Source organism: Hemiscyllium ocellatum, chromosome 3, assembly GCF_020745735.1.
Source record: "Hemiscyllium ocellatum isolate sHemOce1 chromosome 3, sHemOce1.pat.X.cur, whole genome shotgun sequence".
Classification (NCBI taxonomy): Eukaryota; Metazoa; Chordata; class Chondrichthyes; order Orectolobiformes; family Hemiscylliidae; genus Hemiscyllium; species Hemiscyllium ocellatum.
The window spans coordinates 90,154,068-90,168,529 of NC_083403.1; the positions used below are offsets into that span (position 1 = coordinate 90,154,068).

At 41.4% G+C, this 14,462-nt stretch overlaps 1 protein-coding gene across 2 annotated transcripts in view; it reads right to left on the minus strand.

Annotated features, from left to right (window-relative positions):
• Positions 1-7,542: 7,542 nt before the first annotated feature.
• The window catches only part of gtf3c2 (general transcription factor IIIC, polypeptide 2, beta), a 147,463-nt gene continuing 140,543 nt past the window's right edge, over positions 7,543-14,462 (minus strand). The window contains exon 18 of one of the 2 annotated variants that reach the window (XM_060851781.1): positions 7,543-10,016. In XM_060851781.1, the coding sequence (XP_060707764.1) occupies positions 9,783-10,016 (234 nt within the window). In that variant the 3' untranslated portion in view covers positions 7,543-9,782. The remainder of the gene's footprint in view (positions 10,017-14,462) is intronic. The other variant, XM_060851791.1, reaches the window with a different exon arrangement.

Below are 14,462 nucleotides of genomic sequence, written 5' to 3' on the forward strand. Positions count from 1 at the left end.
GGAACGACAGTTTGAATAAGCATGTGGACCATATGAAAGCTGCAAATTTGCAAAAGAAGCATGAACAAAATGTAACTAGGTTCTCGAAACAGTCAGACAGTCTGCCATAACCCTTGGGGTCTCTTCTCTGTCAAGAGATGAAACAACCACAGAATCTGAGAAGGATATAGCGGATCTTGGTGCCTTGATACTTTTGCCGCATGGAGAATAAATTTTTTCTGAGACACTTAAGGTGCAAAAGGCCAGCTACTGTGCATTACACACCACTTGTGTCACAGGCAAAATCAGAGGAACCTGACCCAGTGCCGAAGCGCATCAGGAGGAATTCCAAGAAAAAAGAACCACCCAATATCATCAGAGGAAAGGGATGTAGTAAGTGTAATTAGGTCAGCCAGGTGGACCAGATTAACAGCCCCAATCAGGGAACTCTGGCTAACAAAAAAAACCCCAGAAAAGTCAGACCTGCACACACGTGTGCTTAAAAAAAAAGAAAAAAAAAATGGAGTATCAGATGTTTAAAAAAAGGAAAACAGAAACATGACATCTGCACACACAACATGGGTGCTGGGGAAAAATAAGCACCACCGCAGTTAGGCGGTAGAGTGGGATTAAGGAAAAAAAACAAACAAACATCACACCTGCACACACACACAACATGGGTGCTGGGGAAAAAAAATAAGCACTACTGCAATTAGGCAGTAGTGTGGGGGTACAAAAAAAAGAACAGAAGTGTCAGAGATTTTGAAAACAAATTTTAAAAAATAAACAGGAGTGGTCAGAGATCCTGTTCACTGAGAGTTGGCTCTGAGGAAGCTGGAAAAAAAAGAAAAACAGAAATGTCATACCTGCACACCCACAGCATGGGTGCTAGGGAGAAAGAAAATAAGCAATTAGATGGTAGTGTAAAAAAACCTAGAGTGTCAGAGGTCCTGTTCACTCAGAGCTGGGGAAAAAAAGAAATAAACATGGGATCTGGGTGTTTCCTTTCTTCCTGGTGGTGGAAAAAAAACAAAAATAAAATAAATTAAAAACAGAAATATCTTGTAAATTGCTGTTTCTTTGTATACATCTGTTCATCTTAATTGTTTTGTAAACTGTATTGTTTAATAAAATATAATAAATGGGGGGAAAAAAAAACAAATGTCAGACATCCCAGCATTCAGAGCTAGCATGGAGGGAACAGTGTGAAGAACATCCCATGTGTAAATAAAGGGTGACTTGGTGACAGAATATCAGCCACTGTGAAGTTGCTTCATTGCCAATGGAGAGTGTGTGCTACATCTGAGCTGGGCAGTGCATAAGGATAAGCTCTTGGGAGGCAATGGCCTAGTGCTAATAGAACTGGATTGTTAATCCTGAGACCCTAGGGTTTGTTCTGGAGATCTGAGTTTGAATTCTGTCACGCCAGATGGTGGAACTTGAATTTAATAAAAACCTTGAATCAAGGGTTTAATGACAATTGATAATAAAAACCCATCTGGTTCACTAAAGTCTTTTAGGAAAATAAATTGCCACCCTTACCTGGTCTCGCCTACATGAGACACCAGACCCACAGCAATGTGGTTGACTCTTAACTGTCCTCTAGCCAGTGATACCATACCCCGTGAAAGAAAAAAAAACGATATCAAGTAGGTAGGTGAGAAACTTATTGAAAATCGTAATAACTTGGCCTTAGGTAAAATCCTCATGGATTGCTGATAAACAAGAATCAAGTTATGAAATAAGATTAGCTGTAATAATAATTAGGAGAAAGTGAGGACTGGAGATGTCGGAGATCAGAGCTGAAAATGGGTTGCTGGAAAAGCGCAGCAGGTCAGGCAGCATCCAAGGAGCAGGAGAATTGACGTATCGGGCATGAACCCTTCTTCAGGAATGAGGAAAGTGTGCCAAGCAGGCTAAGATAAAAGGTAGGGAGGGGTGTTGGAAATGCCATAAGTGGAAGGAGGTTAAGGTGAGGGTGATAGGCTGGAGTGGGGGTGGGGGCAGAGAGCTGAAAATGTGTTGCGGGAAAAGCGCAGCAGGTCAGGCAGCATCCAAGGAACAGGAGAGTTGAGGTTTCGGGCAGGAGCCCTTCTTCAGTTCATCACTTGTGGTTGGCGGGTTCCTAGGCGGAAGATGAGGTGCTCTTCCTCCAGCCGTCGCTTCGATGTCTCGCCGTGTGAACTCGTTAATCCGAGCACGTAGGCGAATGAAGGTGAGGCCTCTGCCGAGTACTGATCTTTCATCCTCAGAGAGGGATAGCTGTGGGGGGATGGTGAAAATATGGCAGGGCTGGGAGCTAGGACCTGGTGTGGGGCTGGAGCTGGGAGATTTCAATGTCTTGCCACGTGTTGAACTCGTTAATCCGAGAGCATAGGGGAATGAAAGTATTTCGATCTCTCGCTGCATGTTGAAGTCGTTATCAATATCTGCCACAAATTCACCTGTACCTCCACACACATCATCTACTGCATCTGCTGCACCCGATGTGACCTCCTCTATATTGGAGAGACTTGCGGAGCGTTTCAGAGAATGCCTCCTGAGACACCCGGACCAACCAACCCAACCACCCCGTGGCTCAACACTTCAACTCTCCCCCCCCCCCCCCCCCACACACTCCACCAAGGACATGCAGGTCCTTGGGCTCCTCCATTGCCAGACCACAGCAACACGACAACTGGAGGAAGAGCACCTCATCTCTTGCCTAGGAACCCTCCAACCACAAGGGATGAACTCAGATTTCTCCAGTTTCCTCATTTCCCCTCCCCCCACCTTGTCTCAGTCCCAACCCTCGAACTCAGCACCACCTTCCTAACCTACAATCTTCTTCCTGACCCCTCTGCTCCCACCCCTACTCCAGCCTCTCGCCCTCACCTTAACCTCCTTCTACCTATTTCCATTTCCAACGCCCCTCCCCCAAGTCCCTCTTCCCTACCTTTTATCTTGGCCTGCTTGGTTCACTTTCCTCATTCCTGAAGAAGGGCTCATGCCTGACTCGTCAATTCTCCTGCTCCTTGGATGCTGCCTGACCTGCTGCACTTTTCCAGCAACACATTTTCAGCTGTAATAATAATTGCCCATCAGAAATGATTTTCCCTTGTACAAAATGTAAACGATAGTGAAAAATGACTTCCAATTCAGATTCTTTTATGTCTCTATATTAGCCTTACCAGGTTGCAGAGGTGAATTAATGAATTCTAATATTTTGGCTATAAAAATATTTGGGAATTTGACTAATTTCAGGAAACGAGTAATTTGAGGATTTTATTCTTTTGATTCAATAAATCTTCTACTATTGTTCTGAAGTAGGGATAGCATAGGGAATTTGTGTGGAATGAGGAGGTAGGGGAAGCCTTAAATGAGTTTTTTGCTTTTGTTTTTATGAAAGAAACGAACTTTGAGTGAATGAAACCTTTGAAGAGCAGGTGTGCAGCTGGAATGGATAGAGATAGAGGAAGTTGATGTGCTGAAAATTTTGTCAAACATTAAGATTGACAAGTCGCCAGGCCTGGACCAGACTTTGGGAAACGAGAAATGCAATTGCTACGCCACTTGCGAAGATCGTTGCATCCTTGCACTCCACTGGAGTCGTACCTGAGGACTGGAGAGAGGCAAATGTAATTCCTCTCTTCAAGAAAGGAAATAGGGAAATCCCTGGCAATTACAGACCAGTACGTCTCACGTCTGTCATCTGCAAGGATTCTGATGGATAGCCATCTGGAAGAGCTTGGCTTGATTAAATGCAGTCAACACGGCTTTGAGGGGGGCAGGTCATGCCTCACAAACCTTATTGAGTTCTTTGAGGATGTGACTAGAAAAGTTGATGAGGGACGAGCTGTGGATGTGGTGTATATGGACTTCAGCAAGGCATCTGATAAGGTTCCCCATGATAGACTCATTCAGAACGTCAGGAGGAATGGGATACAGGAGAACTTAGCTGTCTGGATACAAAATTGGCTGGCCAACAGAAGACAGTGAGTGAAAGTAGAAGGAAAATATTCTGCCTGGAAGTCTGTGGTGAGTGGTGTTCCACAGGGCTCTGTCCTTGGGCCTCTACTGTTTGTAATTTTTATTAATGACTTGGATGAGGTGATTGAAGGATGGGTCAGCAAATTTGCAGATGACACAAAGGCTGGAGGTGTCGTTGACAGTACAGAAGGCTGTTGTAGGCTGCAGCGGAACATTGACAGGATGCAGAGATAGGCTGAGAGATGGCAGATGGAGTTCAACCTGGATAGATGCGAGGTGATGCATTTTGATAGGTCGAATTTGAAAGTTGAGTACAGGATTAAGGATAGGATTCTTGGCAGTGTGCAGGAACAGAGGGATCTTGGTGTACAGGTACATAGATCCCTGAAAATAGCCACCCAAGTGGACAAGGTTGTTAAGAAAGCATATGGTGTTTTGGCTTTCATTAACAGGGGTATAGAGTTTAAGAGTCGTGAGATCTTGTTGCAGCTCTATAAAACTTTGGTTAGACCGCACTTGGAATACTGCGTCCAGTTCTGGTCGCCCTATTGTAGGAAAGATGTGGATGCTTTGGAGAGGGTTCAGAGGAGGTTTACCAGGATGCTGCCTGGACTGGAGAGCTTATCTTATGAAGAGAGATTGACTGAGCTCGGACTTTTATCACTGGAGAAAAGGAGGAGGAGAGGGGACCTAATTGAGGTAAACAAGATAATGAGAGGCATAGATAGAGTCGACAGCCAGAGACTATTTCCCAGGGCAGAAATTACTAACACAAGGGTCATAGTTTTAAGCTGGTTGAAGGAACGTATAGAGGGGATGTCAGAGGTGGGTTCTTTACACAGAGTTGAAAGAGCATGGAATGCGTTGCCAGCAGCAGTGGTTAGCACTGCTGCCTCACAGCGCCAGAGACCCGGGTTCAATTCCCGCCTCAGGCGACCGACTGTGTGGAGTTTGCACATTCTCCCCGTGTCTGCGTGGGTTTCCTCCGGGCGCTCCGGTTTCCTCCCACAAGTCCAAAGATGTGCGGGTTAGGTGAATTGGCCATGCTAAATTGCCCGTAGTGTTAGGTTAGGGGTAAATGTAGGGGTATGGGTGGGTTGTGCTTCGGCGGGTCGGTGTGGACTTGTTGGGCTTCCACACTAAGTAATCTTAAAAAAAATGCAGTTGTGGAAGCAAGGTCATTGGGGACATTTAAGAGACTACTGCAAATGTCACAGACATTTGAGGGTGCATACATGAGGAACAGTGGTCGGCACAACATAGTGGGCTGAAGGGCCTGTTCAGTGCTGTTCTATGTTCCAAATATGTATGGATAGCTCCAAATTAGATTCCCTACAGTATGAAAACAGGCCCTTCAGCCCAACAAGTCCACACTGAAATTCTGAAGATTAACCCATCCAGACCCATTTCCCTTTGACTAATGCACTTAACACAATGGCCATGCTAAATTGCACAATTCACCTGACCTGCACATCTTTGGACTGTGGGAGGAAACCGGAAGAAACCCACGCAGACACAGGGAGAATGTGCAAACTCCACATAGTTGCCTGAGGTTGGAATAGAATCTGGGACCCTGGTGCTGTGAGGCAGCAGTGCTAACCACTGAGCCACCATAAATGAATGAATTAATTACACAGATGTATAGCAGAACCAAGGTGAATCAACATGAAATCTTCAACAGTATTCTTTAAATGTAGCAGCTGAAAAACAATCACTAGCTACTTTTAATCACTTCAAAAGTCAAAGGAAAAATGTATTCTAAGGACAGGTACTGGAAGACTTAAATAAGTAAATATACTTTTGAGGAAAATACTGCACAAAATTAGCACATCAGATCTTTCAAATTGAACCCTTATGGGAACTATCTGCATAATTACAGAGAGCAACAGAGTGTGTTCGTGTGTGTCTCGGGGGGGGGCGGTGGTGGTGGGGAGTCATGTGGCCCTTCCATGAGAATTGTATGGAATCATTTAAAAGGTTTTATCTCAGAAACCTTAAGATTCTATTTCAAAGCCAAAATCACATAATTGGCTACTTATGTTAAGGCCAGTTTTCCAACATTTTATTTGTATACAAGCAGAGCATATGCAATGTGCATGCCCGATATTGTAGTACAACACAGACAACAGTTTCGCTGAAGTTGTAATGGAAAAGCATAATCTTGTGGACTTGACCATAACACAGCTATATAGGACCTGAAATGAACCAAACAATATTGCAAGCCTGAATAATGAAATGTAACATTTTAATTTCCATACTGCAACCACAACGTTGCAATTTCTGAAAAGGATCTCTAAACAAATGATACCTGCATATGCCCTGTTTAAATTATAACCATGTGCATTTGCACAATGAAAATGCTACGTTTATATACACTTCATCTTTCACTAAAGCATGTTGGCTTGCTTAGAACAATGAAATTTGTGATTTTGTGACTGTTTTAGAATACTGAGGAAAAACATCCTAATGCCACATTGAATAGTGACAAATAAGTTAGAGCAGTTTCAACTTCATAAATTTGTGGGTGAGTGCGGGGAAGAGGAACAGAGCATTTTAAGTACTAGAGAGAAAATAAGACATCAGTTTCGTTAGAACCCATATTAGATAGTTACATTAAACATAAGTTTAAATAATTGTGCCATTCTCATTGAATGTGCTCAGCTACACCAGCTAAGGGAAAATGATCCTGTGGTTGATCAAAAATAATGAGTCGGGATAAAGGTAAATGATTATTCCTTACAGCATAGTAATGTGTGGTTTGAAACAACTGGGATTAAGCTCTTAATGCATGAACTGAATGAGCAACTTTTCTTGGAAGTTTTCTTGCATCGCACTATTCTCAGCTGAAAATGTGTTGCTGGTCAAAGCACAGCAGGCCAGGCAGATGCTGCCTGGCCTGCTGTGCTTTGACCAGCAACACATTTTCAGCTGTGATCTCCAGCATCTGCAGACCTCATTTTTTACTCGCACTATTCTCAGTTGACTCGGATTTTATTTTGTATTAAATTCAGAAAGCACTTATGACAGCAACATTTATAGAAAATGGCAGGACATTAATCTAAACCAAAGTGCATCCAGGAGCAGCACGTTATTACCAAGTCACATTCAAAGTGATACAAAGTAGGTTAAAATTCATAATTTTCCAGGCAGTAAGTTTATAATTTCAATCATATTAATCAGCAAAGTAATTCTTAAATGGAATAGTGAGGGGTAAATCTCTCGAATTACTAGCAGTTGGTGCCTAAATACAGAACAGCACTGGCAGTGACTAGAGGGAAAGTCGCCTTGCCCAGGGAGGATCAAAGATGGTTTTTGAAAAAAAAGAGAATGACATTAAAATAAGTAATTTAACATTCATCTAGAATCCATTTAGAGCAGATTTTGAATGCATTTCCTGTCCCAACCTAAAGTTGACAGATGATGTATGGATGTATTATAGGACAAAATAAAAATATGGAGACACCTATATCACAAAGTAATTTCTATATATTAATAGTACCTTCTGCATATCTAATACCAAACAACGCTATATATTAATAGTACCTTCTGCATATCTAATACCAAACAAACATTTTGAATCATTTTTGAAGGCCGAAGTATAATAAATCTAAAAAGACACATACTATTGCAGCTAGCTGCACCTTCAAAATTGGAGTTTTGAACATGTCATATACTTTACTGAGGAAAAACACGTTAGTATAATTGGTATTTTGGATACGACTGTATTGGAAGTGCAGGCCTCTGTATCAGCTTCTATTTCAACAAGAAAGATAAGGGGTGATTTTACAAAAAAAAATTAGAGTGATTAAAACTCTATACTGATCTTAGTAATATATGATTTCAACATGCTTTTGATAGAGGGCTTGAAAGGAATATATATCAGCCAAATAAATGATATAGAATTCTCCCGCTCATTCAGCGCACACATCCATTCATGCACAAGGTAAGCACCATGGTAATCATCTTTTGCATCGCAGAATACAGAATTTTCAGTGATAATGCTAGCAAAAACATTTGAAGCATAGGTTGTACCAACAATTAAGTATGCAGTACATAAATCTGTGTTTTCTGATCACTGTAAACCACACATGAAATCTCCAAATCAGTTTGAGTTTGAGGTAGCTGTACATCAAATGCATGGAACTACATTGGTGAGTTACAGATTTACTGATCTAAGAATGCTAAAATTACATGCAATAGCAACTAAAAGAAATATACCACATAAAGCAGAAACCCAGGATAAAGCTGAAAAAGAAACACACCACTAGTTATTTTTTAAATTATCATATTTACAAAAGAATTGGAAAATCATGAATATTTTTCTGTGTGGGTAGGAGAAGCATGGAACGTTTTCCAAGTGCTTTTTAGAAAGGTTCACAGCTAAAAGTCTAATTTTATACACAGTGCATTATTTAACCTCAGAAAAGCAGTATGGAAATGACAACAGTGCTCAGTGTGAGCAAATTGACTATTCCGGTTTTACATGCCAAGTTATACAAATCATGAAATGATATTCACATTAGAAAAGGAATGTCATTTTCCATGACTATTTATTCAACGAAAATCATCCACAAATATTTTACTCAGAGTAAAGAAAAGCTACACAGCCATCAAACAATAATGCTTAACGCTGTGGCTCTTCACTACAAAGTTGACAAGATGCAACATACACACTGGGGGTACTGATTGTTTATAAGTGCAAGACTTATGTACTGAAGAAAACTGACCCTTCTATTTGAAAGTAAAGAAAACTTTGCAGAAGCATCACAGTGGCAAAATAGCTTTCCATTTGCATAAGATCAGGGAGAAGGCACATGTGTAGAAAGATGTGCCTAGTTTTCAAGAGTCCTAACTGACTTCGCACTTTACACTTCCAATTACATTTAGGACAAGAGAAAGAATTAACTTATTTACAACCAAATGCAATTTTATTTCAGTTAAATTCAGTCAGTATTATAAATCACTAGGATTCTGTATGTAGCAGACAAAAAACAATTTAACCCAGGTAACATGTTTTCTAGGTAAACTCCAAATCTGCTTTTTGCCCGAAATACCAATCTGATCTGTTGTTTACTTATACTAAAGCACCAAGTGGCCACCAATTACAAAACCATCTCTAAGAGTGAAAATCCCAGTCATTTACATGAAGTGATATTTTAATTTGTACCACAGAAGAATCTTGAATACCTCATGCCAGGCCATAAATTGGAGGCACTGGCTCAAGTCAACAAATAGTAAAACAAGGACCACTGCTTTTGCATCACTTTGAAATAAAAGCAACCTGTAAATAAAAGTCTACTACATTTCATGATTTTAACAACTATGGTTTTGTAAAACTTTTCTTAGCAGTTAAAAATCTGCCTAAAGTCAATCTTGTGAAACCAGACACAAGTTCGTGTGGACCACATTAGTCTCTAAGCTTTGCTCAAAAAAGTAAAAAAACCCTACAATTCAAGATGATTCAAGGAAGGCATAATAGCATACTTAGGACTACAATTACGTTCCTCAATTTTACAGCAGAATTGAAAATTATGAGAGTAAAAGAAGCAGTTCAGTTTGCATACTTCATCTGAAAATCCATGTATCTGATTCAATAGATTGATTTTCAGTAACACACTTAATTAAGACATATTTCTTCTGTACAATAAATTTTTAGAAAAACATACACTGCTGAATTGGCAGACATGTATACCTATTCCATGTTCAGTTATTGTGCCCTGGTTGAATCTAGTAGGTAGGAGTCACATCACTACTGTATTTTTGCATGGAAAATTTATTGTAATGGCATGTCAGTAGAGTGATGTCCTTATATCCTCCAGACATGTTGATACACATTATTTTGTTTGCACTGACGTGTTTACATTCTGTGAAATAGAATGGATAATGGAATTCTCAACAGCTTCAGCTTCTGTAGGTTGGAACATGAAACTGAATTGTGCTTGACATTCCTTGATCAGTTTCTTGCTCACATGTGTATTAAGACTCTGCACACAGTGTGCTCGGACAATCCCGGATTGCCCGGCTGAAAGGACCCATCCATGAGCGTCAAGGTTGGGATTGAAACGAACCTGGGTGGAAAAAAAAGTGGGTGATTAAACTGAATAAGATGTCAAATATTCCAATCAAATCATGAAATCAAAGAAGTTGTCAGAGTATATTTCAGTAATGAAAATTATGAGTGAGAATGCAAAATGAAAAAAAATTACATGCCTGATTGGGATTAGTACAATGCTAAATTAAAATGCAATAACGTTAAAAATGATAAGTACAGAAACTTGTAAAATAATGTTTTAAATAATATTGGAACGATAACAGAAAACAGGCAAAGAGACAAAAACTGCATTCCAATAAACATTGATAAATGAAACGGAGAGAAATTTAAATAGTTACTTGATGGTATAGAATATAAGAATTACTGAGAAAAAGAGACATGCAGTTGAGAGTTTTCATCTTTCACTCATCAGGATGGAAATGCAAGAATAACAAATTTCAATTTGTACTGTATGAGAAACAGTGTTATTTAATTGTAAAATGGTTCCTGATTGAATGAACAGGTGCCTTGGAGAATGCACCAGGTTACAGTTATCCCTTAAAGCTTTTGTTTAAATTCAAAAAAGGCAAATAACTATTTATGTTAAAGGTTATTAGTCAAAATGGAGGAGACAAACTCCCATATTGTGACAGTATACTTCAGCCTGGTGATTCTGATCACAAAAATAAACATTTCTGTATCTCTCACTCTAACAACATGAAGATGATGTTAGAATCTGAGATTGGAAGAAAGTGTGAGAAGGCCTTATTGTGTAAAAGAAAAAAACTAATTGTCAGCATTCTTTTATTTTATTGGATTAATAAATCTTTTGTTTGAATATGAATTCTGCTAATGCATGCAGTCACAAAATAAACGTTAATCTTTTGTGAACTGATTTTGTATTTGTTTTTGGTCCTTGGTCTTTCCTTACATTTATAATTTATAGGAGCTCATACAGGTCGTTCTTTTATAGTGCGCATTTCATCAACGTAAATTTGCTGTAATGACGAATTGGGGATGCTACAAATTTTTAAGATGTGCCCTGGCTGTAACTCAATTACAGCAGCAATACTTAAGTGCTGTTTCTAAAGCATGATTTTTTTTATAAGGTGGGGTTGCACAAAAATGCAACCCCACCTTATAGAAGAACTAACTACTTTTCCAGAGTGTATGCAGGTATTAAAGTATGTATGCGATTGTATCTGTATCAGTTTGAAATAACATGTAAAGTTAAATTGCAGATTTAAGTGAAGTATTCAGTGCTGGATTTTGTCATGCTATTTTGCCTCTTCCAGATAAAAAAGTTCTAGTGAAATGCAAATTTATAAAAGGATTGTGAGGACGCAGTGATCTGTCCTTTTAGAATTCACACAGACAGAGCAGTGCAGAAGGTTTTTTGCACACTGGCCTTCATCAGTCAGGGTACTGAGTATAGAGGTTGGGACATTACATTCCGGTTATACAGATGTTGGTGAGGCTGCACTAGTGTGTAGAAGAAATTTATACAAATGTTGCCTGGACTCAATGGTCTGAGTTGTAGGGAGAGGTTGGACAAGCTAGGACATTTTTCTTTAGAGCTTAGGAGTCTAGGGGCACCTTATAGAGGAGCTAAAGATTATAACAGGCATGGATAGAGTGAATGCACTCAGTCTTTTTCCCAAGATTGAGGAATCGAGGACTAGAGGTAATCAGTTTAGGGTTAGAGGAGAAAGAATAAAAGGGAATCTGAGGGACAACCATTCTTTTTAATACATAAGGTGTAAAAAATGGAATGTGTTGCCAGTGGAAGTGGTTGAAGCGGGTACATTTAAAAAATATTTGGACAAATAGATAGATAAGGAAAAGATTAGAGAGATATAGGGTAAGTGAGGACTGCAGATGCTGGAGATCAGAGTCAAGAGTGTTGTGCTGGAAAAGCACAGCAGGTCAGGCAGCATCTGAGGAGCAAGAAAATCGACATTTCAGGCAAAAGCTCTTCATTAAGAAACTGATGAAGGGCTTTTGCCCGACATGTCGATTTTCCTGCTACTCGGATGCTGCCTGACCTCCTGTGCCTTTCCAGCACCACACACTTGACTTAGAAAGATATGGGTCAAATGCAAGGAAATGGATTAGAATGAACAGACATTTTGGTTGGCATGGACCAGTTTTGGCGAAAAGGCCTGTCTCTGTACTGTAGGATTATGTTACATTGTCTGATCTCACGCTCCTCCCATGGATAACTAAATGTAGGGCCAGGATGTAGGCAAGTGTTACTTTGCACATTTGCTATTGGTATCTCCACGAGCATCAGAAAGATTAGCAGGTATCTGTGCTGAAAATGTGTTGCTGGAAAAACGCAGCAGGTCAGGCAGCATTCAAGGAGTAGGAGAATCGACGTTTCGGGCATGAGCCTTTCTTCAGGAATGAGGAAGGTGTGCCAAGATAAAAAGTAGGGAGGAGGGACTTGGGGGAGGGGCATCGGAAATGCGATATTTGGAAGGAGGTAAAGGTGAGGTGATAGGCCGGAGTGGGGGTGGGGGAGGAGAGGTCAGGAAGAAGATTGCAGGTTAGGAAGGTGGTGCTGAGTTCGAGGGTTGGGACTGAGACAAGGTGGGGGGAGGGAAAATGAGGAAACTGGAGAAAGCTGAGTTCATCCCTTGTGGTTGGTGGGTTTCTAGGCGGAAGATGAGGTACTCTTCCTCCAGCTGTTGTGTTGCTATGGTGGACTGGGAGGGGGAGTTGAAGTGTTGAGCCACGGGGTGATTGGGTTGGTTGGTCCGGAGGTCCCAGAGGTGTTCTCTGAAACGTTCCGCAAGTAGGCGGCCTGTCTCCCCAATATAGAGGCGGCCACATTGGGTGCAGCGGATGCAGTAAATGGTGTGTGTGGAGGTGCAGGTGAATTTGTGGAGGATATGGAAGGATCCCTTGGGGCTGTGGAGGGAAGTAAAGGGGAGGTGTGTGTGCAAGTTTTGCATTTCTTGCGGTTGCAAGGGAAGGTACCGGGAGTGGAGGTTGAGTTGGGGGGGGGGGGGGGTGTGTGGACCTAACGAGGGAGTCACGGAGGGAGTGGTCTTTTTGGTATGCTGATAGGGGAGGGGAGGGAAATATATTCCTGGTGGTGGGGTCCGTTTGGAGGTGGCGGAAATGACAACGGATGATACAATGTATATGGAGGTTGGGGTGGTAGGTGCGGACCAGTGGGGTTCTGTCCTGGTGGCAATTGGAGGGGCGGAGCTCAAGGGTAGAGGAGCGGGAAGTGGAGGAGATGCGTGGAGAGTATCGTCGATCATGTTTGGGGGGAAATTGCGGTCTTTGAAGAAGACCGAATCAACACGAATATTTACTATAAACCGACCGACTCCCACACTATCTAGACTGCACCTCCTCCCACCCTGCCCCCTGCCAACCCATATTCCCAATTCCTTCATCTCCGCCACATGTGCTCCCAGAAGGGCCAGTTCCAATACCATACAACCCAGATGGCCCCCCACACCCTTACTTCCCTCCAAGACCCCAAGGGATCCTTCTATATCCGCCATAGATTCACCTGCACCTCCACACACATCATTTACTGCATCCGCTATATTGGGGAGACAGGCCGTCTACTTGCGGAACGTTTCAGAGAACACCTCTGGGAGACTAGATACGAAAATGGGGAGTAGATAGAAATACTAAATGCAATTAAAAGTATACAGCCTTAATATTGTTTCAGTTACCTGCTGATCCTCATGATGCTTGTGTGTGTGAAGTCAATGTAACATATACAACTCCATATACATTCACCAGGAAAACTAACAATGTAGGACCATCAATACAACTTACAGTGGGTGGACTCAGCTACCTGTAATTGTATGAGAGCCTGGTCTGAATGGATAGAATTGTTCAGAGCTATGTATGCATGAAATTAGGCATTGAGTCCAATGATGTTAGATGTTATAATCTTAGTAGTTGCAGATAATACCTGTTTTTATGGGGGGCAAACCAGACCCTCTCAAAATATTAATTAAATAACTATTCCTTCCTGGTTGCCAACAAGGTGGCCTAGACATTAACATTTTCTTATTTTAAAGGCAAATATAAAGTGCCTGTTCTGGGCGGCACGGTGGCACAGTGGTTAGCACTGCTGCCTCGCAGCTCCAGAGACCCGGGTTCAATTCCCGACTCAGGCGACTGACTGTGTGGAGTTTGCACGTTCTCCCCGTGTCTGCGTGGGGTTCCTCTGGGTGCTCCGGTATCCTCCCACAGTCCAAAGATGTGCGGGTCAGGTGAATTGGCCATGCTAAATTGCCCGTAGTGTTAGGGAAGGGGTATATGTAGGGGTATGGGTGGGTTGCGCTTTGGCGGGTCGGTGTGGACTTGTTGGGCCGAAGGGCCTATTTCCACACTGTAAGTAATCTAATCTAATCTAATACAATGCGACTGGTCAAATTACTCAATGTTAAGCAAAACATTAAATACTGTAGTTAAAATACAACCAAAGAATTCAATTGGCAACTTAAGA